Below are 27,578 nucleotides of genomic sequence, written 5' to 3'. Positions count from 1 at the left end.
TATGTCTCATCAGTATTACAAGGAAATTTCCAACATCGTGATGGTGGTAGAATCAACACTGAGCATCTGGAATGAAGGTGCCTGGCTCAACAAGGCAGAAGATATGAGCTTTCTAGAAGTTTCCATCCACCCATGCATTCCTCAACAAATATTCACTGAGTGCCCACAAGTGCTGTGCTCAGTGCTACATGCAATGAATCAAGAAGTAAAAAAAGTCTCTTCAGTCTGGTTGAAATGAATTTCCTAACTCCAGAGGTGGAACTCACCCCTCAGTCCCTACAAAGAGAGATGTGATGGGATCAGATATGAAGAAGTAAGAGGATATGAGAGACGTGACTTGGATCTGAGTACGTCAAAGAGCAAGTTGTAGTGCTGCCTCCTGTCCCAGCCCCAGGAGGGGGTGTAGTGAGAACTTCCATCTCTCCCGCTGCAGGCAGGGGCACGTGGTCCCTGCTGGTAGAGCAGGGCTGGTGTCCTTCCTGCCACCCTGTGCTCTCGAGGCCGTCATCTGTGAGGGCTCCAGGGGATGTGGCCGATTGGCAGTCCTACCAAGGAAAACCTCCTTCCAGGCCCCCTGTGGGAAGCCGTGGTGTCATCTGTTTACAGTCTAAGGACCACAGGCTCTACTAATTTAGGAGAAAATCTGGTGACCAAAGAAAGACAGTCTCATTACCGAGTGACATTTCCCTGGGGAACCCAAGCCCCTCAAAAGGTAGTTTTCCCAAGACCCCTGCCAATGCAAAGACACAGTAGCTCAAGGAATATGAACCCTACTTGAGAAGGCAGAATGTACAGATGAAAGTCAAACAGATATGTCAGCTTAAGTGGTGTAGGTCTGGAGGAGCACTCAAGGAAAACTTGAAGCAGGAAACAGCCATGAGGTGGGCATTAAAGAGAGGTCAGATTTGAGAATAGGGTAAAGGAGGACATTCCCAGGGCAGAGTAGAGTGGAGTTCCCAGAACTGGTGGGGAGTAAGCCAGAGGAGTCCCAGAGGCAGGCGGTGGTGGGGAATCTGATTGTTGGGAGATGTTATTTCTCACACATTAGCGTAGGGCCTGGAGAGAGTCTTCCCCTCCTGAGAAGGGGGGGTTGGAGTTGGCCCCCTGTGAGCAGAGCTCCTTTCTTGGCCAACCAGGATATCCCCCGAAAGCCCCTCATTTCAGAAGCCTGTCCCTCTCACATGTGTCCAAAAATACCCAGGCTGTGTGTGTGGATGGCCTGGGCCCCCATCCAGCCTTTCAGGAAGGTGCCTTTCCTCCCATCAGACTGCTTTTCTCTCCTACAGGATAGACCAGGGAGGTCCCTGGAAGCCTGGAGGGGACGTTGAAAGTGGAACACAAAGTTTGGCAGAGGGATGAAGTCAATGAAATCAAACACAGCCTTATTCACATGCTGTCTGGGGTCATTTGACAAACAGACAGAAACACCAAATCCCAGTTCTCAGGGTTGGAAAGGATGGGTTAGGAGCATGTTGAGGGAAAGAGCAGAGGCCTAGAGTCAGCATGGCTGGCTTCAAATCCAGCCCACCATTTACCAGCTGTGTACCCTGGCCAAGGTTCTCATGCTCTCTGTGCCTCAGTTTCCTTGTCTGAAAAATGGGGATATCACTCCATACCTCATGAAGTCCCTGTGAGGATAAAAGGGGATAACACACAGAGAAAATGTAGAACAGATGGCAAAGGCTCAGCAGAGGTAAGTTAATATTAATCCAGTGAGTTCTTGAATATTTGCAAGCAGAATCATTTTTCTAAAAATACATATATATTTTCAATATATTATCCAAATATATTATTTATCAAATATATACTTACAATTTCCAGGAGAAAGGGGCATACCATACCACCTGGGGAAGCACCAGGGTTGATCAAGAAGCAGAAAGCATAAGGGGAATGCATGGTCCAGAGCCTTTATTGTGTTTTCCACGGGAAGGAAGGGGTAAGGCAGGTTAAACAGCTGAACAAGCTTAGATTAGGTCATTGGAATAACATCGGCAGACTCTGTCTATGAGGTGGTCTCTTGTTGTCTGGTACCTGGCCTTGGGGTGATTTAGGGCAGGGAAAATACTGGCTTGGTGGGTGAGAGTTGGATAAAGGAGGTGGTTAGGGGGTATAGATTGGAGGTTGGTTGGTTTGTATGTGAAAGATATGCTTCAACGCAAGTTATTCACTCTCTCTAGGAATCAGCTAACTCTGGGAGGGGCATCCCTCCCCAGCCAGCAAGACCCCCAAGATGTCAAACCGTCACAAAATGCCGAAAACAAAACACACGATTAACATCTTCCTCTTTAACCTAAGCATGTCTCTATGGCCGAACTCAGCACACTGTTGGCAATTTTGTTGTTGCTGTTTGTTTTGATGTTTATCCTCCTTGCTCAGCTGTGAGTTCATGAAGATCAGGGTCTGCATCTTGTGCATCTTTGTACCTTCGGCATCTGTCAAGTGCCTGCCACCAGTCTATGTTTAATACAGTGATTCTTTGATCTGGCTGGTCACTAGAATCCCATGAGAAGCATCGATAAAAATATCAATGCCTACGACTTACCCTCAGAGATTCAAACTTAATTCATCTGGGGTGTATAAGTTTCCACTGACTCCTTGAATTTCCTGGGAGGAGTTTTCCAGAAAGAAACCCAGGGTGTGGACCCAGATGTGGTCATTTAAAACACAGCGGGAAACCCAGGTCCTTCAAGCCAGGGACTTGCCTGGACGTGGTCGCCTGTTACAGGAGCATCCACTGCCCATTTTGGTAGAACATTACCTGCCAGACACTGAGTTGGCAGGCCTGGCAGACCTTGGCCTTGAACCAGTGTTGTTGTTCTGCGGTTCCAGGCTGCACTCACTGTGGAAGGGGCCCTTGCTCCACCCCAAGCAAGGGTCCCAATCCCGCATCTCTGCTGTCCGTGTCCCTGAGCCTTTTGCTCTAAGCAGTCAGATGCTGTTTGTCTCTCTCAGGGACTCTGGCCTCTATGGTTTCCTTCCATCCCTCTACAGCTTTCTCTTTGTGTATCCCTAGTGCATCCCTAGTGCCTCTTCTGCCATCTTTACAGTGTATCTTGAAAGGTAAGAGAATTATCTCTGTGATTTCCACTGTTTTCTGTAGAGTCCTTGGAAGGAGGAATGCCAGAAAACCCACCCAGTCTTCTTTTCCTATTCTCTCCCACCCTACATATTAGCTCCTCCCTGGAACTCCTTGGAACTTTCTCCAACTGCCTCCCCAACGACCAACCGCTGCCTCTTCTTCTGGCTACTCCAGGAGCCTTCCCTATACTCCCAATCCCTCAACACCGCCAGACCCTGATCGCCTTAAGGGCCCATACTCCAAGGCATCCTGGAGAGAACTTCCTCCCCACCTTCTCCAGCCCAGAAACCTGTCAGGATTTCTCGCTTCCCTGCAGCCATCACCACCCAACAGCTCCCGCACTGCTCTGGGTAGGTGACAACGCTCTTCTCCCCAACGTGGGGTATGAGGTGTGAGGTAGGGACTTTCCATAAGGACCTTCTAGAGTGACAGAGAGACAGAGAGAAGGGAGAGGCCTCAAGGATGAGAACTGTGGCCTGGAGAACTTAAGGGAATGCATGTTTAGGGTGGTATTTCTGTATGACTTGAAGCTGTTATTCGAGGAGTTTCTATGCTTGTCTCTGAGCATCCAACATTTATCTAACTTTCCTAGAAAGGGCTCTTTGGTACGTTTCTCACTCCTGGAGTTCTGGACTGGGAATTAGCATTCCTAATGGGATTAGCGTTACTGATTTAGTTCATTCAGGCCTTACTGAGGAAGTAAGTAACAGACTCAGGAAGTTTCCTTCCTTTGTGGGGTCCTGTTTTCCTCTTCCATGGGAAGAAGGATCCCCATTTCCTCTCATCTTTAAACGTGGGAAGAATTGGAGATTGGACCTATTTGCAAAAGGAGGGGGCCAGGTAAATACATAGCTCTGGTGGGCTCTAAGCTCACTTCTCACCTCCACGAGGAGAAACAAAATTTTCAACCTTCCAAGGGTACCATGGCAGCAAATGAACCTGAAAGACGCCACCATTTCATAGCACACCTGGGACCTTCCATTCTGTGGATGAAGTGATTCATTAATATATACGATATATGGCTAAAGAAATGGGCTTATTAGGTCAATGGTTGGTTGCTGAGACCAGCAGCCTGGGGCTCTTGGAAAGGAGAACTTGTGTCCCTGGAATGAAGTGGCCCAGGCCCCTAGCTTCCAGCCAGAGGTCTAGCAGGCCCTTGGATAAGAGGAGTGGTTGAGGCAGAGCCAGGGCTGGGCTTTTCTCACGGACGCTCCATTAGTCCCCTCACTCTTGGGAAATGTAACTGCTAGAAAATACAGCTCTGGAGCTCTCCCTGCCACTGCCCCCAGGCCCTGCCCGCTGTCACCACCACCAACTCCTGTATCTTCAGGTTGATAAGTTAAAGATCTCTAATACAAAATGTGATGGAAGGAAAGCAAGCATTCTTAAAATAATAAGAAAAAATATACATTTTGATACTTTTTTTTTTTTTTTTACCTGCCTTGGGTCTTTGTTGCTGCACGCGGGCTTTTCTCTAGTTGCAGCGAGCAGGGGCTACTCTTTGTTGTGGTGTGCCGGCTTCTCATTGGGTGGCTTCTCTTGTTGCAGAGCATGGGCTCTAGGCACGCGGGCTTCAGTAGTTGTGGCACTTGGGCTCAGTAGTTGTGGCTCGTGGGCTCTAGAGTGCAGACTCAGTAGTTGTGGCTCACGGGCTTAGTTGCTCCGTGGCATGTGGGATCTTCCCTGAGCAGGGCTCGAACCCGTGTCTCCTGCATTGGCAGGCAGATTCTTAGCCACTGTGCCACCAGGGAAGCCCACATTTTGATACTTTTACATTCCAAGACAATTTCCAAATTGGTCATCTGAAATGAAAGGCGCATGAAAAGCAACAGATAGTAGCTGATAACTAAAAGATGGTCCAAGTGCATTTTGAGAGACTGTGGGATTTTTCCTGTTCTCCTAATATGAAGGACAGCAAAAGGTCAGAATAGTCTGTTTACAACGTATTGTTTTTAACTGTGTGTGCTTGTTTTTTTATTTATCCAGCATCTACTATGTGCAAAGTACCGTAGGGAATGCAGAGACAATTGGGGCCCTCACGGGATGAAATATCTGCACAGAGAACTAGAGTAGAAGGAAGATAGTTATGACTGCTATCAAGAGAGGAACAAACTGCCCTGATGCACAAGTGAGACCCAGCTTAATAGAGGTGGAGGTGGAGCCTTCAGGAAGTCTATATCTACCCCGCCCTCCCTTATTCTCTTCCCTCTTTAAGTGGTAATTGAGCATCTGCTGCTTCCCAGGCACCGTGCTAGGTTTCAGACACAGCAATTCACAGGATACATATGGTCCCTCCCCCGTAAAATAACAGACCAACACACGTAAATGGCAAATAAAAATGGTCTGATAATACCATCATGGTGGAAGTATTACAGATACTGGATGTAGATATGAGAGGATACTCAAGAAGTTTCCCTGAAGGAAGTGATGTTTAAATAACACCTGAAGGGTGAGCAAAAGTTAGCCATATGGATCATGGGGCAGGAGAGAATGACACTCCTTGCAGAGAGAATAGCTTATGCAAAGGCCTTAGGGTGGGGTGAGCATAGCTGACTGGGAGGATGGACAGCAGTCTACACAGGCTGATTAAGTTGTCTACAGTGAGGAAAATGGATTAAGTCAGTGTTTCAAAAGTGGGCTCTATAGAACACTAGGTCCTTGGGTTTGTGTTTATGTGCAAAGGCATGTGTGTGCACACACTTGTGTTAAAATATACGTAACATACAATTTACCATTTTAACCATTTGAAGTGTACAATTCAGTGGCATTAATTAAATTTACAATGTTGTGCAACCATCACCACTATGTATTTCTAAAACATTTATTACAGAAAAGAAAATTTGTAACCATTAAGCAATAACTCCCCATTCTCATAGCCCCTGGAAATTATCATTTTGCTATGGATTTGATAACTCCAGGTACTTCGTATAGGTGGAATCCCACAGTATTTGTCTATGTTGTGACTGGCTTATTCCACTTGGCAAAATGTCTTCAGGGTTCAACCATATTGTATCATATGTCAGAGTTTCCTTCCTTTTATGGCTGAATAATATTTCATTATATGTATACACCACATTTTGTTTATCTATTAACCTGTTGATTGATGCATGGGTCGTTTTCACTTTTTGACTGCAATGAACACTGGCATACAAGTATCTGTTTCAGTCCCTGCTTTAAATTCCTGTGTGTATATGTCCAGGAGTCGAATTGCTGGATCATAAGGTGGTTCTATGTTTAGCTTTTTGCGGAACGACTAAACTGTTTTCCACAGTGGCTACACCATTTCACATTCCTACCAGCAATGTGCAAGGGTTCCAATTTCTTCACATGCTCTATAACACTTGTTATTTTCTCTGTGTGTTCGTTTATCTGTGTCTGTATGTGTTTAGCAATAGCCATCCTAATGGGTATGAAGTGGTATCTCATTGTGGTTTTGATTTGCATTTCCCTAATGACTAGAGATGTTGAGCATTTTCTCATGTGTTTATTGGCCATTTGTATATCTTCTTTGGAGAAATATCTATTCAGGTATTTTGCACAATTTTTAATTGTTTATTTTGCTGTTTTTGAGTTGTAGGAGTTCTTTCTATATTCTGGATATTAAGCCCTATCAGACATATGATTTGCAAATATTTTCTCTCATTCTGCAGTTGTCTTTTCACTGTCTTGATAGAATTCTTTGATGCTAAAAGTTTTTAATTTTGATGAAGTCCAATGTACTTATTTTTTACTTTGTTGTCTGTGTTTTTGGTGTCATATCCAAGAAATTATTGACAAATCCAATATTATAAAGCTTTCCCCTATGTTTTCTTCTAACAGTTTCATATTTTTAGCTCTTACATTTAAGTCTTTGATCCTTTTTGAGTTAATGTTTGTGTATAGTGGATGGTAAGGGTTCAACATCATTCTTTTGCATGTGGCTATCCAGTTGTTTCAGCACCATTTACTGAAAAGACTGTCCTTTCCCCATGGTCTTGGCACCCTTGTTGAAAATCATCTCACCATATATGCAAGGGTTTATTTCTGGGCTCTCTATTCTATTCCACTGGTCTATATATCTGTCTTTATGCCAGTTCCACTTTGTTTTGATTACCCCAGTTTTGTACTAACATTTGAAATCAGGAACAGTGAATCTTCCAACTTTATTCTTCTTTTCAGTATTGTTTTGGTTATTCAGGGTCCCTTGGGATTCCATATGAATTTTAGGATGGATTTTTCTATTTCTGTGAAAAATGTCATTGGTATTTTGATAGGTATTGCACTGAATCTGCAGATCACTTTGGGTAGTATGGACATCCTAACAACATTAAAGCTTCCAATCCATGAACACAGAATTTATTTCCATTTATTTGTGTCTTCTTTAATTTCTTTCAGTAACATTTTGTAGTTATCAGTGTATGAGTCTTTCTCCTCCTTGGTTAAGTTAATTCCTCAGTATTTCATCTTTCTGATGGAATTTTTTTCCTAATTTCTGTTTCGATTGTTCTTTTTTTTTTTAATTTTTATTTATTTATTTATTTATTTATGGCTGTGTTGGGTCTTCGTTTCTGTGCGAGGGCTTTCTCTAGTTGCGGCAAGTGGGGGCCACTCTTCATCACGGTGCGCGGGCCTCTCATTATCGCGGCCTCTCTTGTTGCAGAGCACAGGCTCCAGACATGCAGGCTCAGTAATTGTGGCTCACGGGCCTAGTTGCTCCACGGCATGTGGGATCTTCCCAAACCAGGGCTCGAACCCGTGTCCCCTGCATTGGCAGGCAGATTCTCAACCACTGCGCCACCAGGGAAGCCCTTGATTGTTCATTTTTAATGTATAGAAATGCAACTGATTTTTGTGTGTTGAGCTCATATCCTGCAACTTTGCTGAATTCACTCTGAATCATTAGAGTTTTCTACATATAAAATTATATCATCTGACAATAGAGATAATTTTACTTCTTCCTTTTCAATTTTCCTTTTATTTCTTTTTTTTTCCATTTAATTGTTCTGACTAGAACTTCCAAGAGTATGTTGAATAGTAGTGGTAAAAGTGAGCATCCTTATCGTCATGGTCTGAAACGTGTTCTCCAAAAATTCATATATCGAAGCCCTAACCACATTCAGTACCTCAGAATGTGACTATATTTTGAGATAGAGCCTTTAAAGAAGCAATTAAGATAAAATGAGACCATTAGGATAGGCCCTAATCCAATATGACTAACATCTTGTAAGAAGAGGAAATTTGAACACACAAAGCAACACAGGGGTTGCACACACACTGAGAAAAAACCATGTGAAGACACAGTGAGAAAGACAACTATTTGCAAGCCAAGAAGAGAGGCCTCCGGAGAAACCACCTTTGCTGACGTCTTGATCTTAAACTCCAACCCCCAGAACTGTAATAAAATAAATTTCTATTTTTTAAGCGACCCAGTCTGTGATATTTTGCTATGGCATCCCTGGCAAGGTAATATATTTGTTTTTTGTTTGTTTGTTTGTTTGTTTAATATTTATATCTTTTTTTTTTTTGGCTGTGTTGGGTCTTTGTTGCTGCATGTGGGCTTTCTCTAGTTGTGGTGAGTGGGGGCTACTCTTCGTTGCAGTGTGTGGGCTTCTCATTGCGGTGGCTTCTCTTGTTGCGGAGCACAGGCTCTAGGCACACAGGCTTCAGTAGTTGTGGCACACGGGTTCAGTAGTTGTGGCTCGCAGGCTCTAGAGCACAGGCTCAGTAGTTGTGATGCACGGGCTTAGCTGCTCCACAGCATGTGGGGTCTTCCCGGACCAGAGCTCAAACCTGTGTCCCCTGCATTGGCAGGCAGATTCTTAACCACTGCGCCACCAGGGGAGCCCAATATATTTGTTTTGTTCCTGATCTTCAGGGAAAAGTTTTCAGTCTTTCACCATTGGGTATGATGTTAGCTATGGGTATTTCATATGTGGCCTTTATCATATTGAATGAGGATGTTTCCTTCTCTTCCTAGTTTGTTGAGTGTTTTTATCAAGAAAAGGTGTTGAATTTTATCAAATTCTTTTTCTACATCAATTGAGATAATCATGTGGCTTTTCCCTTTATTCTGTTAATGTGATATTAACAGAATATTCCCTTTATTCTGTTAATGTGATATTGATTGTGGTAGTACATTGATTGATGTTTGTATGTTGAACCATTCTTGCATTCCAGAAATAAATCTCACTTGTGTATGTTGTATAATGCTTTTGATATGCTTCTGAATGCAATTTGCTAGGATTTTTACATCAGTATTCATGAAGAATATTGGTCCATAGTTCTCCTTTCTTAAAGTGTCTTTGGTTTTGGTATCGGGATAATGCTGGCCTCATGGAATGACTTAGGAAGTGTTCCCTCCACCTTAATTTTTTGGAAGAGTTTGTAGTGACATGTTTTTATTTCCTTCTCATTTCCTTTTGTGTATATCCTATAGATATATTTTGTGGTTACCATGGGAATTATATATAATGTCCTAAAGTTATAGCAATCTAATTTGAATTAATACCAAATTAACTTCAATCACATACAAAAACTCTACTCCCGGGTAACTATACCCCCCACTTTGTGTTATTGATGTCACTAATTACATCTTTATATGTCTGTTCACTAACATATATTTATAATTACTTTTGTGTATTTGTCTTTTAAATCCTATACTTTTAAAAAGTCGAATTACAAACAAAAATTATAATAATACTGGCTTTTATGTTTGCCCTTGTATTTACCCCTATTTGAGATCTTTATATCTTCGTCTACTGTCTATTGTCCTTTCATTTCAACCTGAAGGACTCTTGTTAACCACTTCTTGCAGGGAAACTCTAGTGGTAATGGATTTCCTCAGTTTTTGTTTATCTAAGAATGTCTTAATTTCTCTCTCATTTTGAAGGACAGTTTTGCTGAATATAGAATTCTCAGTTGACAGTTTTTTCTTTAAATATCTTAAATATATCATCCCAATGCCTTCTGGCCTCCAAGGTTTCTGCTGAGAAATCAGTTGATAATCTTATTGAGGATCCCTTGTGCATGACAAGTCCCTTCTCTCTTGCTGCTTTCAAAATCCTATTTTTGTCTTTCAATAGTTTGGTTATGCGTCTTGGTATGGGTCTCTCTTAGTTTATCCTGCTTGAAGTTTCTTGAGCTTCTTGTATTTGTAGATTAATGGACTTCATTGAATTTAGGACGTTTTTGGCCATTATTTCTTCAAATAATCTCTCTGGCCCTTTTCTCTTTTTCTCCTGGGACTCTCATCATGCATATATTGGTCTGTTTGATAGTGTCCCACAGTTCTTATGCTCTGTTCACATTTCTTCATTCTTTTTTCTTCCTGCTACTCAGACTCAATAATTTCAATTTTCCTATTTTCAAATTCACTGATTTTTTTTTCTCCCTGCTCAAATACGCTACTGAACCCCTCTAGTAAATTGATCATTTCAGTTATTTTTCAGCTCCAGAATTTGTTTTGTTCCATTTTATAATTTTCTATATTTTTGCTGATATTTTGATTTTGTTCATATATTATTGTCCTGATTTTCTGTAATTCTTTGTCCATATTTTCCTTTAGCTCTTTGAGTATATTTAAGACAGTTATTTTAAACTCTTTGTCTAATAAGTCTGATGTATGACCTTCCTCAGGGACAGTTTGTGTCAACCTACTTTATCCCTTTGAATGGGCTTTGTTTTCCTGTACCTTGTGATTTCTTTTGTTGTTGTTGTTGAAAACCGGGCATTTAAATAAAACAAGCACCTCTCCCAGTCTTTTAAGAGTGCCTATGTGCCAGAGAAGTCCTCACTGATTAGCTGGGTATGCTCTAGGTCTAGGGATCAGCCCAAGGTGAAAACTTAAGGTCTTCTCAGGTCTTTTCTGAGCATGTGTCTTGCCTGGACCTGTATGTGGCTTTTTCAATTCCCCCACATATACAGCTGTTTTTGAATATCTTAATTTCCCCAAGAGTCTCATCCTAGCTTCTGCTTGGGGCCTTAGATTGTCTTTTATGTGTATTCACCCATAATCTCTTGCCCCAGGTGTCTGTGGATCCGTAGTTTCCCTGCAGCTTTCGTGAACAATGCCCACTCCTTATCCCCTCTGAGATCTGAGTTAGGCAAAACAGAAACTAGTCCTTCAGACAATTCCTTGATAGGTTAGAACATTGCAATAAGGTCTGCTCTGCTCCCTCTGATTTGAGGGAGAAAACTGGTAACTGGGTTGCAGTCTCCTCCAAAGCAAGACTGAACTATGCCAAGGAGGGGGTGGGGCAAAGGCAAGTGAACACATCATGAAATTTTCTACTACTTTGAAGGTAGTTTTTTCTTTTCTTTCTTTCTTTTTTTTTTTTCCCCAAACTCCTCATTTATCCCCCTCCACTCCCTTTGGTAACCATATGTTTGTTTTCTATGTCTGTGAGTCTATTTCTGTTTTATAGATAAATTCATTTGTATCATTTTTTTAGATTCCACATATAGGTGATATCATATGATATTTGTCTTTATCCAGCTTACTTCACTTAGTATGTTAATCTCTAGGTCCATCCATGTTGCTGTAAATGGCATTATTTCATTCTTTTTTATGGCTGAGTAATATTCCATTGTGTATATATACCACATCTTCTTTATCCATTCATCTGTTGATGGACACTTAGGTTGCTTCCACATCTTAGCAATTGTTAATAGTGCTGCAATGAACATTGGGGTGCATGTATATTTTCAAATTATGTTTTTCTCCAGATATATGCCCAGGAGTGGGATTGCAGGATCATATGGTAGCTCTATTTTTAGTTTTTTAAGGAACCTCCATACTATTCTCCATAGTGGCTGTACCAATTTACATTCCCACCAAGAGTGTAGGAGGGTTACTTTTTATCCACACCCTCCCTAGCATTTATTATTTGTAGATATTTTGATGATGGCCATTCTGACCGGTGTGAGGTAATACCTCTGTAGTTTTGATTTGCATTTCTCTAATAATTAGCAATGTTGAGCACCTTTTCATGTGCTTTGTGTCCAACTGTATGTCTTCATTGGAAAAATGTCTGTTTAGATCTTCTGCTCATTTTTTGATTGGGTTGTTCGGTTTTTTTGACATTGAACTGTATGAGCTGTTTGTATATTTTGGAGACTAATCCCCTGTTGGTTGCATCATTTGCAAATATTTTCTCTCTTTCTGTAGGTTATCTTCTTGCTTTGTTTATGGTTTCCTTTGCTGTGCAAAAGCTTTTAAGTTTAATTAAGTCCCATTTTTTAATTTTTGTTTTTATTTCCATTACTCTAGGAGACAGATACAAAAAGATATTGCTGTGATTTATGTCAGAGTGTTCTGCCTATGTTTTCCTCTAGGAGTTTTATAGTATCTGGTTTTACTTTTAGGTCTTTAATCCATTTTGAGTTTATTTTTGTGTATGGTGTTAGGGAATTCTAATTTCATTCTTTTACATATAGCTGTCCAGTTTTCCCAGCACCACTTGTTGAAAAGACTGTCTTTTCTCCATTATATATTCTTGCCTCCTTTGTCGTAGATTAATTGACCATAGATGCATGGGTTTATTTCTGGGCTTTCAATCCTGTTCCACTGATCTATATTTCTGTTTTTGTGCCAGCACCATACTGTTTTGATGACTGTAGCTTTGTAGTATAGTCTTAGGTCAGGGAGCCTGATTCCTCCAGCTCCATTTTTCTTTCTCAAGATTGCTTTGGCTATTCAGGGTCTTTGGTGTTTCCACACAAATTTAAAAGTTTTTTATTTCAGTTCTGTGAAAAATGCCATTGGTAATTTGATAGGAATTGCATTGAATCTGTAGATTTCCTTGGGTAGTATAGTCATTTAGACAATATTGATTCTTCCAATCCAAGAACATGGTATATCTTTCTATACGCTTGTGTCATGAAGGTAGCTTTTTCTTAACTGAGCATTCGCTTGGTTGCTCTCAACCTTTGACTGTTTTCCAGAGTCTCTCATAAAGTTAGCTCAGCCAGTTTGGGAGTTTTGTTCGTTTGGTTGGTTTGTTGATTTTGGGGTGTGTGTGTTGTTTTTGTGTGCCTGTGTGTGTGTGTGTTGAAGCTTCTATGGAGGAATTAGAGCTTGGAGCTTCCTAGTCCATCATTTTGCTTATGTTACCTGGATTGTTTTTATTTATTTATTTGTTTGTTTGTTTATTTTGGTTGCTCCAGGTCTTAGTTGTGGCATGCAGGATCTTCGTTGAGGCATGCAGAATCTTTAGTTGCAGCACACAGACTTCTTCATTGTGGCTTGCGGACTTCTTAGTTGCAGCATGCATGCGGGATCTAGTTCCCCGACCAGAGATCAAACCCAGGCCCCCTGCATTGTAATCATGGAGTCTTATCCACTGGACCACCAGGAAAGTCCCTGAATTTTTCTTTTTAAAGATTTATTTATTTATCATTTTATTTTTGGTTGCGTTGGGTCTTAGTTGTGGTACGCGGGATCTTCATTGAGGCATGCAGGATCTTTCTTTGTGGCACGTGAGCTTCTCTCTAGTTGCAGCGTGCAGGTTGTCTCTTCTCTAGTTGTGGCGCGCAGGCTCCAGGGCATGTGGGCTCTGTAGTTGTGGCACATAGGGTGAGAGCACGTGGGCTCTGTAGTTTGTGACACGTGGGCTCTCTCACTGAGGCGCATGAGCTCAGTAGTTTTGGCACGTGGGCTTAGTTGCCCCACGGCATGTGGGATCTTTGTTCCCTGACCAGGGATCGAACCCACGTCCCCTGCATTGTAAGGTGGATTCTTTACCACTGGACCCCCAGGGAAGTCCCCCTTGGATTGTTTTTTAAACAGCTTTATTGAGACACGTTTCACATACTACACAATTCACCAAATTGTATGTATGTATAATTTAAATGTGTATAATTTAATGGTTTTTAAAGTGTATAATTCAACAGTTTTTAGTATATTTACAGATGTGTGCAACCATCATCACAGTCCATTTTAGTACACTTTCATCACCTCCAAAAGACACTTCATACCCTTTAGCTATCACCCCCATCTTCCCCATTAACCCACCCACCCACCCCCAGATTTAAGCTAATCAACTTTCTCTCCCTATATATTTTCCTACTCTGGATGTTTCATATAAATGGAATCATACAATATGTAGTCTTTTGTGACTGGCTTCTTTCACTTAGCACAGTGTTTTTCCTCATCCCCCTGCACCAGGCTCTGTAGAAGGTGTAAGGTACCAAGAAGATAAGTGGGAGTGGGGAGCAGTAAGGGTGCAGAGTGGAGCAGGTAGACCCTTGGACTGGTCCAAAATTGGAGTTACACTCAACAGCCACAACATGAGGATAAGGAGGTAGCAATATAGATGTTGGCAAGTGAATAGTAGAAATGAACATTCCCAGGACCCAGGCACCAGGATAGATAAGGAGAAAGGAGAGTGGTTAAAAGATTGAAGTTCGGAATGAGATGGAAGACTAGATGCAATGGGAGTAACAAAATGAGTGACTAGGAAGGAGAAGAGGTTGTCATCAGAATGGCTGCTTGAATTTAAGATTTTCGGCATGGAATGGTTTCAGTGATGACAGTGTCTAAGAAGTCGCCGTGGGAAGAGAGTCTGGAGGGGAGGGGGGAGGTGTTGGAAGAGGTGACCCATAGATATAGATGTCACCCAGTGTCGACAGCAAGGCTTGGAGCAGGAAACAAAGTCCCCATGCCAAGTAGCAATGTCTTCAGTGAGCAAGGAGTGGTAGGAAGGCAGATGACACTGATTAGAACTGTTTCAGATGGAATAAGCCCCATGAAGTTTAGATTTTGACAAGAAGGCTGAGAGATCATGGTCTAGAAGCACCAAAGGGGAGTGGGGGTGCTCATTGACCTTACCTCCCAAACCTGAGATACATGGAGAAGCAGCTTCTCAAGGGGACCGGGAGGCTCTGGTTATGGCAGGAGGGGGAGGTAAAGGGGTTTCAATGGGGAAAGCAAAGTCCTTTCGGCAAACGGTGTTGGAACAACTGGATAGCTACATGCAAAAGAATGAAATTGGAACTTTACCTAACACCAGATGCAAAAATTAAGTCAATGGATCAACGATGTAAATGTAAGAGCCAAGACTGTAAAACTCTTAGAAGAAAACATAGGAGGAAAGTTTCATGACACTGGCTTTGGCAACGATTTGTTGCATATGAGCCCAAAAGCAGAGAGAACAAAAGAAAAAATAGATAAATTGGACTTCATCAAAATTTAAAAATTTTGTGTATCAAAGTACACTATGAAGAAAATAAAAAGACAACCTACAGAATGGGAGAAAATATTTACAAATCAAATATCCAATGAGGGTCCACAGTTCTGACACCAGTTCTAATGTGTGAGTTTTTACCCCACACCAAGCAATTCTCTGACACCATCTGGGTATCCTACAGTTCAACTCAATTCTGACACTATTTACCTGAAGATAGCATCAGCTCTCACAGGTTAAAGGCTCAGTTCTACAAGACTTCTGGTGCCAATCAAAATCCAGGTTGTCACCTGGCCTTCTGACCTACAGGCTATAGGTTAGAGGTTCCAACGACCCCTTCCTTGGGTTTAATTAATTTGCTAGAGTGGCTCACAAAACTCAGAGAAACATTTTACTTACTAGATTACAAGTTTATCACAAAAGGATATAACTCAGGAACAGCCTCAGATACAAGAGGTGTGTAGTGCGGGGTATGCAGGAAGGGGCGTGGAGGTTCCATGCTCTCTGAGTGTGCCACTTTCCCCAAATCTCCACAAGTTTACCAACCCAGAAGCTCTCTGAATCCCATCCTTTTGGGTTTTTATGGAAGTTTCATAACATAGATATGATCGATTAAATTATTGGCCAGTGGTGATTGATTCAATCTCCAGCCCCTCTCTCCTCCATGGAGGTGAGGGGGTGGGAGGAACTGAAAGTTCCAACCCTCCAATCACGTGGTTGGTTCCCCTGGCAACCAGCTTAGGTGCTTTCCAAAAGTCACCTCGTTAACATAAACTCAGGGGTGGTTAAAAGGTGTTTGCTATAAATATCAAAACACTTTTATCAGTGTCTAACATCCAGAATATATAAAGAACCCATATTACACAATAAAAAGACAACCCATTTTTAAAATGGGCAAAAGATTTGAATGGACATTTCTCTAAAGAAGATATACAAATAGCCAAAAGCTCATGAAAAGATGTTCCACATCATTGATCATTATTAAAATGCAAATCAAAATGACATAAAATACCACTTCATGCTCACTAGGCTGGCTATAATTTAAAAAGAAACAATAAGCACTACTGAGGATGTGGAGAAATTAGAACCCTCACTGCTGGTAGGAATGTAAAATGTAACCGCCACTTTGGAAAACAGACTGGCAGTTCCTCAAACTATTAAACATGGAATTATCATATGACCCAACAACTCTACTCCTAGGCATAACCCAAGAGAATTGAAAATATAGGTTCAAAAGCAAAACAAAGCAAAATGTACACAAATGTTTTTAAAGGCATTATTAGTAATAGCCAAAAAGTGGAAACAACCCAAATGTCTATCAACTGAGTGGATAAATAAAATGTGGTATATCCATACAGAGGAACATTATTCAGCCATAGAAAGGAATGAAGTACTGATACATGATACAACATGATGGACCTTAAAAACACTATGCTAAGTGAAAGAAGCCAGTCACAAAAGAACACATATAGTATAATTCCATCTATATGAAATGTCCAGAATAAGCACATCTACAAAGACAGAAAGATTTAGTGGTTCCCAGGTTCTGGGGGAGGAAGGAATGGGCAGCAACTGCTAACGAGTTATTTAGGCCCCTTTGGGGTGATGAAAATGTTCTGGAATTAGTGATGATGGTTGCACATCCTTTAGTAATTTTTATACTAAAACCCACTGAATTGTACACATTAAAGGAGTGAATTTTATAGTATATGAATTATATTTCAATTTTTTTTAAATGAGGAATCAAAGAAAAGAATGAGGGGGAATTTGGTCACTGCAGTACAGCGATCCCAGAATGCATAAATGGAAAGGTTGAGGAGAGAGGGAAAGCATGAGAGTCTGTGTCTGGGTAGAGAAAGGAGGTGACACTTGGGCAGTGATAGGGGGGTGTCAGGCACAGGAGGCCTGGAGGGATGGGAAGGGGGTAAAGTGTTCCAGGAGCACTGGTCCAGTAGATCCGGGTGTCTGGAGGGATCAGGACATCTCAGGAAGTCAACCGATTTGGCCTTATTGATGGTGTTGGGAGGTGGTCTCAGCCCAGGTGCCTGAAGGAAGAGAAGGCAGCTTCAGGGGTGGGCACCGAGGGGTCTGGAGATGGTGCCTCTAGAGTGAAACAATTGAGCAAAACAGGCTGGTGATGGAAATGGGGAGCTGTGCTCCCCAGGCTTGAATGTGGCTCCCCAATCTTGGACTCTGATTTCAAAGCCAAGTCCTGTGACTCCCCAAGGAAAGGATCAGATTCAAAAGCACCAAGAACCACTGCATTCTGTCAGATCTCTCCGTACAAAAACATGCCAAAGAAAGTTAGATAAATAAGGAAAAGGGATCCAGGGCCCGAGGCCAACCTGAATGGTTAGCTTCCTTCTGATATTTATAGAGAGTTAGGAGCTATTAAGTGAAATAAGGACGATCAGAAACAGAAGTGGAAAGTTTGTCATGCATTCAAACAAGAATTTACTTAGCATCTAGGCCCACCAGGGAAAGCTAGACACAGACTAGGTACTGCCTCTGAGAAGCTTGTAGGCTGGGGGATGGGGAGACTATAAGCAAATCACTAAGTAAATAACTACAAAACTATTTTACAAACATATAAGAACAATAAGAAAAGGAGTAAATTGCTCTGATTCTGCATAACGGGAATCTAACGGAGTCTCAGCGTCAGAGCAAGTTTCTCGGAAGAAATGACACTTCGGGATCCCCCAGGGGAGACTGGGAAGTGAGGGCGGAGCATAGGAAGGCCCTGGGGCAGGAAAGAGTTTGAGGACAGGCGGAGAGTAGAGAGACGTGGCTAGAGAGGCAGGAAGAGCCAGATCTTGCAGGGCATTGTGGGACACCTGGAGGATTTGGGGCTTTATTCCAAGAACAAAGGGCATAGAGGGGGAGTAAGTGGAGGCACAGCAGAGCCGCAAGAGGGGGCAGTAGAGCAAAATGGTTAAGGAGCATGGAGTCAGCCAGCGAGGGTTCAAATCGCAGGTCAGCCACTTACTACCCATGTGACCCAGGTCAGCTAACCTCTCTGTGCCTCAGTCTCCCCCTCTGTAAAACGGGATCATAATAGTACCTACCTCAGAAAATCATCATCATGAGGATTCAGTACTAAAAGCCTGGTGCTCACTGAGTAGGGAGGAATTGCTGACGTGAGTGGGCTCCACAGGAACAAGCCTGCACCGTGGACTGGCCCCCACCTCCCAACAGCCGTTCGTCACTGGACTAAGAGCTGTTGGCACCCACGAAAGTTCTGGCATCTCTAGTGGCTGCCACTTTGAAGACAGGAGTCTCTTGGCCTTGGATGACCATTCTGGCACCATCATCCTCTGGCTCTGGCTGTCCTGTGAGCTCCATGAGGACAGGGACCATGGTCAGCCTATGCCCGGGGACCAGCACAGGGCTCAGCACATAGGAGGTGCTCCTACCTGCTGGTGAGATGGATTGTGTGGGGATGAATGAAGGGATGGATGGATCTGTGGAAGAATATTTACACTATCCATTAATTATTGAGCATTCTCTATGTGCCAGGCACCTTACTAAGTGCCTTACATAATTCATTTCGTTTTATTTTCACAACCATCTTGTGGGGAGGCTGCTAGGAGACACTCTCCAGTAGGGGAGATCTTGGGAAGGATCTATGGGGGAGCCCTAGTCATACTTCAGGGAGTCTGATTATTGAGAAATGTGTTTCATTTGTAACCTCAAGGAAGGGCTTTTTGCTGGAAGTTTGGATCCTGGAAGCAGGAATTCAAGCGGAAAGCAAGCTCAGGTGAAAACAGTTTCTCTAAAGATCTAGCTGCATAGACTGCAGAGCTACGATCTCATCTTCCTTAGCCAAGCACAAGGGCAACGGGATCACTTGTTTTTGAAGGGGGAATGTGGTGTGTTCTAGTGAGGCATGGGGCCCTCAGAGCAGAACCCAGGAGTCCTCGGTCCCCCCCACCCATCCCCCCAAGGTGGGAGAACTGTCTTTGATCTCCCCCCATCGCACCCACTCCCACCCGCTCTGGATCCAGTCAGAGCTCCACACACTCCTGCCTCCTGCTGGCCTGTTTCCTAGGGAATGCAGGCTGCCCTGCGGTCCCAGGTTCGGGGTGCGGCTCAGCCCCGAGGCACCCCTCCTCCCAGCACAGCGCTGTGCACGCGGCCCCCTTCCCGAGCAGCCCTGCTGGCCTTCTTCTCCAGGGACTACTATTTTGGGAGAGTGCTGAGTTCAGCACCACGGCAAGGTGTAGCGGGACGCGCCCTTCTGTCCTCAGCTGGCCCTCCGGAGCTGGCCCGGGGCCCGGCGGCCCTACCCCTCGTGCAGCAGCCCTTCCTACACAGGGTCACCGTGTCCAACCACGGCCACCATCCGACAGCCCCGAGGCTGTCGAGACAGGTGGCAGAGGAGCTGTGGGCGGGAGAAGCAGAGCCGTGCAAGGGGCACAGCCCAGCCTCGCTCCTGCTCCTAGGAAACCCAGCAAGGTGGGGCCCTCGTCAGCACCCCCAGAGCCCGAAGCCAGGGGTCACCAGCCTCCCAGGGTTTGCCTTAAAGCCAACGGAGCGGGCTGGCCCTCAGCCAACTGACCGCGCACGGGGCAACCCGGGTGTGTGTGTGTGCAGGACGAGGAGGGCCTCGCAAGAGGCTTGTATAAACCCTCCTGCTCTGCAGCCTGCTCTGTGCCCTGGCAGCGGGACAGAGTGACAGCACAGCCCTGCTCTGATGGAGGAGGGGCCTCGGCCACGACTGTCAGTTGAGTCCAGCTGGGAGGAGGCCCAGGGCCTCCCAAGGTACTTGTGTCCAGTGGCGGATTAGCTGCCGGAGCCCAGGCTGCGCCCACCTTTCTCCCTGCTGAGCAGAGGACTCCGTCCCACCAGGTGGGCCCCCGGGGTTGGGGGCTGCAGGGCGGGAAGGGCGCCCCCTGCAGAGGGCCAGCAGCAGTACGGGCTCCTTCCATTCCAGGTGCCCAAGAGCTGGACCATGAGGCTGGCCGTGGCAGCCCTGCTCCTGGGCCTCACGATGGTGGTCACCGGAGACGAGGGTGACAATGACCTGTGCGTGTACGAGGCCCTGCCTGACAACGACGCTGTCCTCTGCAAGTAAGGCTGGGCGGCCCCCCGACCCCAGAGGGCAGAGGGAGGAGGGCTCCGGGAACCGAGGGCCACTGCCTCACAAGGCGGCCTCTGTGGGCAGGCAGAGCATGAGTCAGCTCTGGGGCCACCCGGCTGGAGGACAACATCCAGGAAAGACTTTGAGACAGGGCCGGGCCGTCCGTCCAGAGGGCGGTTCTTCCAGGATCGGGAGGGCACACGGATCTGGCCGGCTCCCCCTGGGGCCTCCAAACCTGAGGGGCCCTGTGGGGCTGGCCTCACCCTCCCTGCTGGGAACCCAAGAGAGACCATCCCTCCCTACAGCCTTGAAGGCTCCTTGCCCCCAACAAAGTGGCATTTTAAAGAAAAGTGGCATTTGACAGACGGTGTGTGATGGGACCCTCCCTGTGTGAGAGGTGTTGTTTGCTTTTCTCTAACAAGGCCCCGGTAGTGTCAGGACAGGCAGGAGTGTGGCCACTGGACGTTGTTCAAAGAAGAGGCTGGGCGTGGGAGGCTGGCTGTGTCTCTTCCAATGGTGCAAGCTTCTCCCCCTCTGCGTCGGAGGCCAGCTCTCTCCTCACCCACTGCGGGTCAGAAAAGCCAGTCTTCGTTGTCCTGGAGCCATGGGCCAACCTGAGGGCTGCCCAGGCCACGTTGCTGCCAACATCCTCTGCCAGCCTGGTGGCCGAGGACACTGGCATCCCACTGAGGCCGTCAGAAGTGAGAGTGGCTCAAGGACTCTCACTTCTTACTCTGTCTCCTTGAGTACATTTGAATTCTTACAGACATGACTTTTAGAAAGAAAAATGTTTTCCCTTAAAAAGTTAGATAGTTGAATTCCCCTCCCCCCTCCCCAAAAATAGACACTGATTTTGTTCCTATCAATACATTTTTTAACTCTGGTGAAACAGTCCTGGGTGAAGTTTTGCGGGGGGCAGGAGGGAACGGCTGCCCCTGCCATGTGGGCACCAATGCTCTGGGTGCTCTGCTGAGTGGGACCTTCCCGGGGGCGGACAGGCCTTTCGCTCTGGCAGGCAAGTCAAGCCCCGCAAGCCAGGGATGACAGCAGGCCCAGGGCAAGGCCAGGCCGGGCTATGATCACAGCCCCATACAGAGCGCCTCTGTATGTTCACTGTGGAACACGTAGAACATGATCACATGTGTACGGTCACTGGAGGAGACCGGCTTGCAGCCCAGCTGCCCCAGGCTCGGCCCTGCAGACATCCGCACGCTGGCACCCTGGTGGCCTGTGTACTGTGGCGCACGCGGGAGCTCTGGGGCACCTGCTCCATGCCAGGAGTTCTGCTGGTGATTTTAAATCTTTGACTTATTTCACTGTTAACATAACCCACCAAGGAGGTGTTATCATCCCCATTTTGCAGATGAGGAATCCCCAGAGATTAAATAACTTGCCCACAGTGCTCACACACCTGACAAGTGGCAGAGCTGGGATTCAGCCCCCCTCGTCTGACTACACTCGTGCTCTTTCCCCACCCACCTTTAGCTGCTGACCTTCATCCAGGGCCCAGAGCATCTCAAGTAAAGGGGAGCTGTCTTAGTCTATCTGGGCTGCTATAACACAATGCCACAGACTGGGTGGCTTACAAAGAACAAAAAATTATTTCCCAACATTCTGGAGGTTGAGAAGTCCAAGATCAAGATACCAGCAGATTCTGTGTCTGGTGAGAACCTGCTTCCTGACTCATAGACGGCCATCTTCTTACTGTTTCCCACAGAGTGGAAGGGGTGAGAGAGCTCTCTGGGGACTCTTTTATAAGGGTGCTAATCCCGTTCATAAGGGTTCCACCCTCATGACCTAAGCACCTCCAAATGGCCGCACTTCCTAATTCCATCTCACTAGGGGGTGGGATTTCAACATAACGATTTTTCAGTCCATTGCAGGAGTCATTCTCAGGACTTCTTGGAAGACACCAGCAGATCCCCAGTTTGAGAAACATGGACTTAACAGCACTAAGCCTGCATGCTAGGACAATGGCTTTTGATTGTAAATCATCATTGCACAAGGGAAGCTTTTGTTTGTAAAAGATCATCACTGAATGAGAACACATCAAGGCCATATCAGACCCCAGAGGAGAGATCAGTATGCTGGAGCCCCCTCCCCAAGAGCCCTGCTCAGCTCAGTCTTCTGACTTCACCAAGAGACTCCCCCCCAGAAAAGCGCCTCCTCTCACGGGTACTGTTAGAATCTAATAGGGAATTCTTGAAGTTCGGACTCAATACCTAAAGATATTAATCTATAAGGGAGGAATTTTTTGTGCTGTGACAAGCAGTGGGGAAACATTGTTAAGAGAAAAGTTCTTCCAGAATAATACCTTACCCACTCCTGAGAAAGCCAGACTAGACTGACAAAAACTCTGAGAGTCAGAACCCTAGGCTCGGTCTCAGAAGTGAAAGAACCATAGTCATCCAACCCGGACCCAATGGGTGAATCTACTCAACACCCCTCTCCCTGCTGCCTCCGCACTGGTGGCCTCAGTGGACTCTCCCAGGGACCAGGACCTGCCTCCCAAAGCCCTCTCTTCTGTGCTGAAAAGCGTCCCCCTTCAGAGGGAACACCTTTATGTCAAGGTGGGGGCTGCCTTTCTTTCACTTCACCCCATTCTTCCTAGTTTGGCCCCAGGCACTGCATAGAACAAATCTAGTCTCTGTTCCTCTGGAGGGTCCTTCAGCTGTTTGGACACAGATGTCATGCCCCCCGCCTTCCCCCGCCGCTCTTTCTCCTCTGGGCATCCACCTCCCATCCTTCAGCTCCTCCTTAGCGGCTTTGTTCTGGGCCCCCGCCTTCGAGAAGAGTCCGTTGGAGACAGACCCACACTGAGAACCACACAGCAGAGGGTGGGGTGCCCCCCGAGCCCCCAGGCGCCTCTGCGAAGGCTGCCTTCCCTCCATGGGCCTTTTGGTCTCCCTCGCTTTTGGGCAGCTGGGATTCGGAGCCTTTTTCATACCTGATCTGGTTCTTACAATGCTGAAGGGACTTCTGTGACCATCCAGTCACAGGGAAGTGCAGACAAGTGACATCCAAGGAAGTGCAGACAAGGCTATGCAGCCCTTCTCTATTGCCTACAGCACAGCACCCCAAACCTAGCAGCAGCACACATTTATCGCCTCAGTTTCTCTGCGCATGGCCCAGCTGGGCACCTCTGGCCCAGGCTCTCAGGAGGCTGCAGTCCAGCTGTTGGCTGGGGCTGCAGTCTCATCTGAAGGATGTGACTTGCAGGCAACATGTGGGCTTCCATCCCTGGGCAGGCAGCGCTCCGTGGGTATGACGGGGGCCTGGGGGGACAGACCTCACTCCTGGTCCCCTGGCATGTACCCTATCAAGGCACTCTCTGGGGCTTTAGGCCCACTCACCAAATGTCAGCTTGGTGATTTTGCTTAACTGTTTTAACATTTGCAGCAGTTCTACTGGGATAAAAAGAGGAGGCACTTTTGTTCCCTGGGGAAGGCCCCTCTGGTCCTCAGTTTCCCTCCTCCCCACCCCTTGCCTCTCCCAGTTCCGGGCTGTGGGCTGAATCTCCATCTCTCTGCCAGTAGAGGGTCCCCTCTCTCAGCCTCGGATCTCAATAGCTGCAGTGGCAGGGAGTTGTGGCAGAAACAAACCAAAAAGTCCGTAAAATGCTGCCGTGATGAGAAATGAAAACCCATCCTCTAAAACTTCTTTAAAAGCTATTAAAACTATGCCATTGGAAAGGCACTACTGTAAACTTGCAAGGAGTTAAACTTGCTTCAGTGAATAGTCCTGCTTCAAGGGGCCTGGGTCCTGGCCTTGGGGGTGCCGGGCTGAGGAAGCATCCTGTGTCTGCCAGGTCTGCAGACTCAGGCTACCTCTGCCCAAGGCAGGACCTCAGGATCCACTGGAAGGGGTGGGGTGATGGGAGGGGGAACGTGGGACTCTCCAGCAGGAAGTGATCCCTGTACTTCTCCCGGGTCCTGACCTCAGGAGCTCCCCTCCAGATCTACTCCCCCAGTGACATTCTCAGGGGTCCCCTTCAGGCATCACCCCCAGCAGGAAACGTGGCCAGCTCTGGGTGACCACTGGCCACTGTGGAGCTGGTCTGCCATGCTGGGCTTTTGGAAAGGCTGAGTGAATCATCTTAACCAAATGACCTCAGGCCTTGGTGATAAAAAGTGACAGTAGGATAGGGAAGAAGGGCAAGCAAAAAAAAAAAAGTTGACACAGAGATGTTTTTCCTGTATCTATTTGAAAGCCTGGCTTCCATCCCTGAGTTTCAAAAACAAGTAAGCCCTTAAGTCTAACCCTGGTGAAGGTGTGGGATCAGCCTGCATGGCAAGCCCGGTTCTCAGGGCACTTGTGCAGTTCAGGGCTTCTCAGGGAGAAAGTAGATAAATGGATGCACACCACAGACTTAGTGACTAGATGTTTTACCCCCTGAGAGATATTTGCATTTTGAAAGCACAATGAATGGCAGATTGAGAGCCTAGGGTAGGGGCAATGCATCACCCAAAGAAGTGGGTTATTTAATTACTGGTGGGATTTGCAGGTATGGAGAGGGTCTTGATTATTTAGGGGCCAGAGAAGTCTGTGCCCATGAAGAAGCCTGTGCTAACTTGCTAAACCTTTCTTTATGTAACAACAACATTCCAGAAAAGCAATGTGAATATATTATTCTTATACACCCAGTCCTACTTTAAAGACACTGACCAGGTTTGCCTCTGGATGTATATATTTTTTGAGAAGTAAACACTGACAGTAATGAATACTTTCTGACCCCTGATGACCTGCCAGGCTCTGTTGTAAACACCAATCACCATTTTACTCCTCTTACCGACCCTACAGATAGGTATTATTAGTGTCCCCATTTTACAGGTAGAGAAACTGAGGCTCAAGTGGTCAAGTAACTCTTAGGCTACACAGGTCAGACTGAAGCCTTACGCACCCCAGGCTCCCCTAAGATCCTGACATGGGCCAACCACCTCCCTCTCTCCATAGGGGCCTTAAGGTTTCCTACCCAGAGTTGGGGAACCTCGGCTGCATGGTTGTCCCGGAATGCAACAACTACAGACAGAAGATCACCTACTGGACCGAGCCGATCGTCAAGTTCCCTGGGGCCTTGGACGTGAGTGAGCCAGCCTGGCTGCATGGGAGGGTCATGGGTCTTGGGTTCCCTCTGGGTTTGCTCATCTGGGTGACGTGAAGCCACGTGCAGAGCCAGCTGGGTTGGCTTTGGTGGTACCAGATGGCCGTTGCCATAAGCACGTGCCTTCTTTAGAGCAGCCCCGCCGCCTTGGAGGAGGTTGGGGTGGGTAGGAGGGCTGCAGGCTGGGAGCTTTGGCGGGGCTCAGGGGCCGCTCCGCCTGGGCCTCTCCCTCTCCTGGGCCCCGGAGCCTGGCTCCTCAGTCAACGTGGCGACCAGCCAGGGTGTGCTTTGGAGTCGGCAGAGAAAAGGAGGAGAGAGGGGCTTGTGGGGAGTTGTTTCTCAAGGTGCAGAGTGGCTGGGCTTTCAGAGTGATCTGGATGGGGAAGACCTGGCTTGTAACGGGCAGCGCCTCTCACGTAGGCTAAACAAGCAGAGGTCGGTGCCCTTGACTCTTGGGCATCGCAATATGACACTCGCTCAGAAGTTTGCCCCGAGTTGTAGGACATAAAAAATAGAAACATTTTAAGAATTGTAAATAACTGTTCCTTTTGCTGGGAAATGATCGGTACCATCTTGTTCTGGAAGCTTCCCTTGGCTTGGGGATGTGGTAAACCTGGGGAAGGGCGCTGGGGAGTGGGAAATGGGGCTGCAGCTGCTGGGGAAGCTGCTCCAGCGTCCTGGTCGATGTTTCTTTCTTCCTTGACTCTAGGCTGAGCCCCCAAAATGTCAGGGGTGGAGGGTGAGCCTTGCTTTGTCTGCGGGTTGTAGTCAGAGGTGCCAGTGTCAACCTAGGCACAAGGACCGTGATGTGTCCAGGACTCGGGCCACGAATGCGTGGAGACAGAAGGGTCATGGTTGGGATGTGACCACGTGCACACTGCGGCCAGCCTTCTGGTCCCCTCTGTTCATCGTGGCAGGGAGAGTCCACAGAGGGCTCCTCCCTTCTGTCGGTCCAGCCTGGGGGCTGTCAACACAGGTATAACTAGATAACAGGTTCTAGGGTGGGGAGCTGCACAGACAACTAGGAAGCAAAGGGGCAGATTTTTCTTTCTTTCTTTTTTTTTTTTTTTTCCTCTGGCAGCACCTCAGGGCTTGCGGGATCTTGGTTCTCCGACCAGGGATCAAACCCGGGGCCCCAGCAGTGAGAGTGCTGAGTCCTAACCTCTGGACTGCCAGGGAATTCCCGAGATTTTTCTTTCTTTAACTGCCTTTCACTATCAGGGAACAAGTAAGTGGTGATATGTCTCAATTGATGAGGCTGAGAACATGAAGCTTTGACAGGCTATTGTGTTTGTAACCGTGACAAACATCCTTTCCTCTGGGAGGCTAAGCAAGCAAGTCATGAAGAGGCCTTCTGGGTGTCCTCTCCCTCAATCCTCCCAAGCCTGGCACACATGCACACGTCAGCCCTCCCCACCGGAAACCCTTGGGCTGGGTCACACCCCTGGACAGGCAGGAAAAGCGGAGGAAACGTCAGCCTCGGTGATTGTAACTCAGGACAGGAGCAGGGCAGGAGCCTAGTCCTCCAGGGAAGAGTATAATGCTGTCCCATGGGACAAGACTCTTGCCTTCACCCTTAATTCACTTGTTCTTAAGGAGTGAGGAGTTTGGACCAAATACTTACACAGTCCAGTGACTGTCCCAAGAGGGAGTCTAAGCCAAGAGCTCCATCCCCTGTGATATTGCTACAGATGTCCACTAGATGGCAGTGTAGACTTTCCTGAGTACCCGGTGCCCTTAGGAGGGACGAGTTTAAAGCCAGTTTGGGAAACGTTTGCATTTGATCCAGTCTAGTTGGTACTGATTGTCCTGAGGTATGGACACAAAACGCAGAGAAGATATCACCCCCTCCAGATCCTGAAATCTCCTATCCTGTCTCAGCTCAGAGGTGGGGCAGGGGAGAAAACCTGGAGATTTATGAAGGATGCAGAGCTGAGGTTAAGAAATCCAAGGAGGGCAGAGGTTTCACAAAGGACGGCTTGGTCAGAGTGGTGGAAAGAAAGAAAGAAAAAGTAGTATTCTACTGCTATAGAACTAAAGTTTATGGAAATTTGCCCTTTGAGAAGGCAGGTTCAGCTAGAGTATCAAATCTTCCATTTATTGTGTAGTACTTACTTTATGTTGGAGACTATTCATGTGTCATTTCATTTAATGTGC

General features: G+C 46.2%; 1 protein-coding gene across 1 annotated transcript in view; it reads left to right on the top strand.

Annotated features, from left to right (window-relative positions):
- PEBP4 (phosphatidylethanolamine binding protein 4) overlaps positions 1-27,578 on the top strand; it is a 257,677-nt gene that overhangs the window by 28,752 nt on the left and 201,347 nt on the right. Inside the window, exons 2-3 of the mRNA XM_061200697.1 lie at positions 20,174-20,310; positions 25,274-25,400. Coding sequence (XP_061056680.1) covers positions 20,192-20,310; positions 25,274-25,400 — 246 coding nt within the window. The 5' untranslated portion in view covers positions 20,174-20,191. The remainder of the gene's footprint in view (positions 1-20,173; positions 20,311-25,273; positions 25,401-27,578) is intronic.

Source organism: Eubalaena glacialis, chromosome 9 (genome assembly GCF_028564815.1).
Source record: "Eubalaena glacialis isolate mEubGla1 chromosome 9, mEubGla1.1.hap2.+ XY, whole genome shotgun sequence".
Lineage (NCBI taxonomy): Eukaryota > Metazoa > Chordata > Mammalia > Artiodactyla > Balaenidae > Eubalaena > Eubalaena glacialis.
The sequence above is the reverse complement of the archived record's forward strand: the minus strand, read 5'-3'. Positions and strand labels throughout refer to the sequence as shown.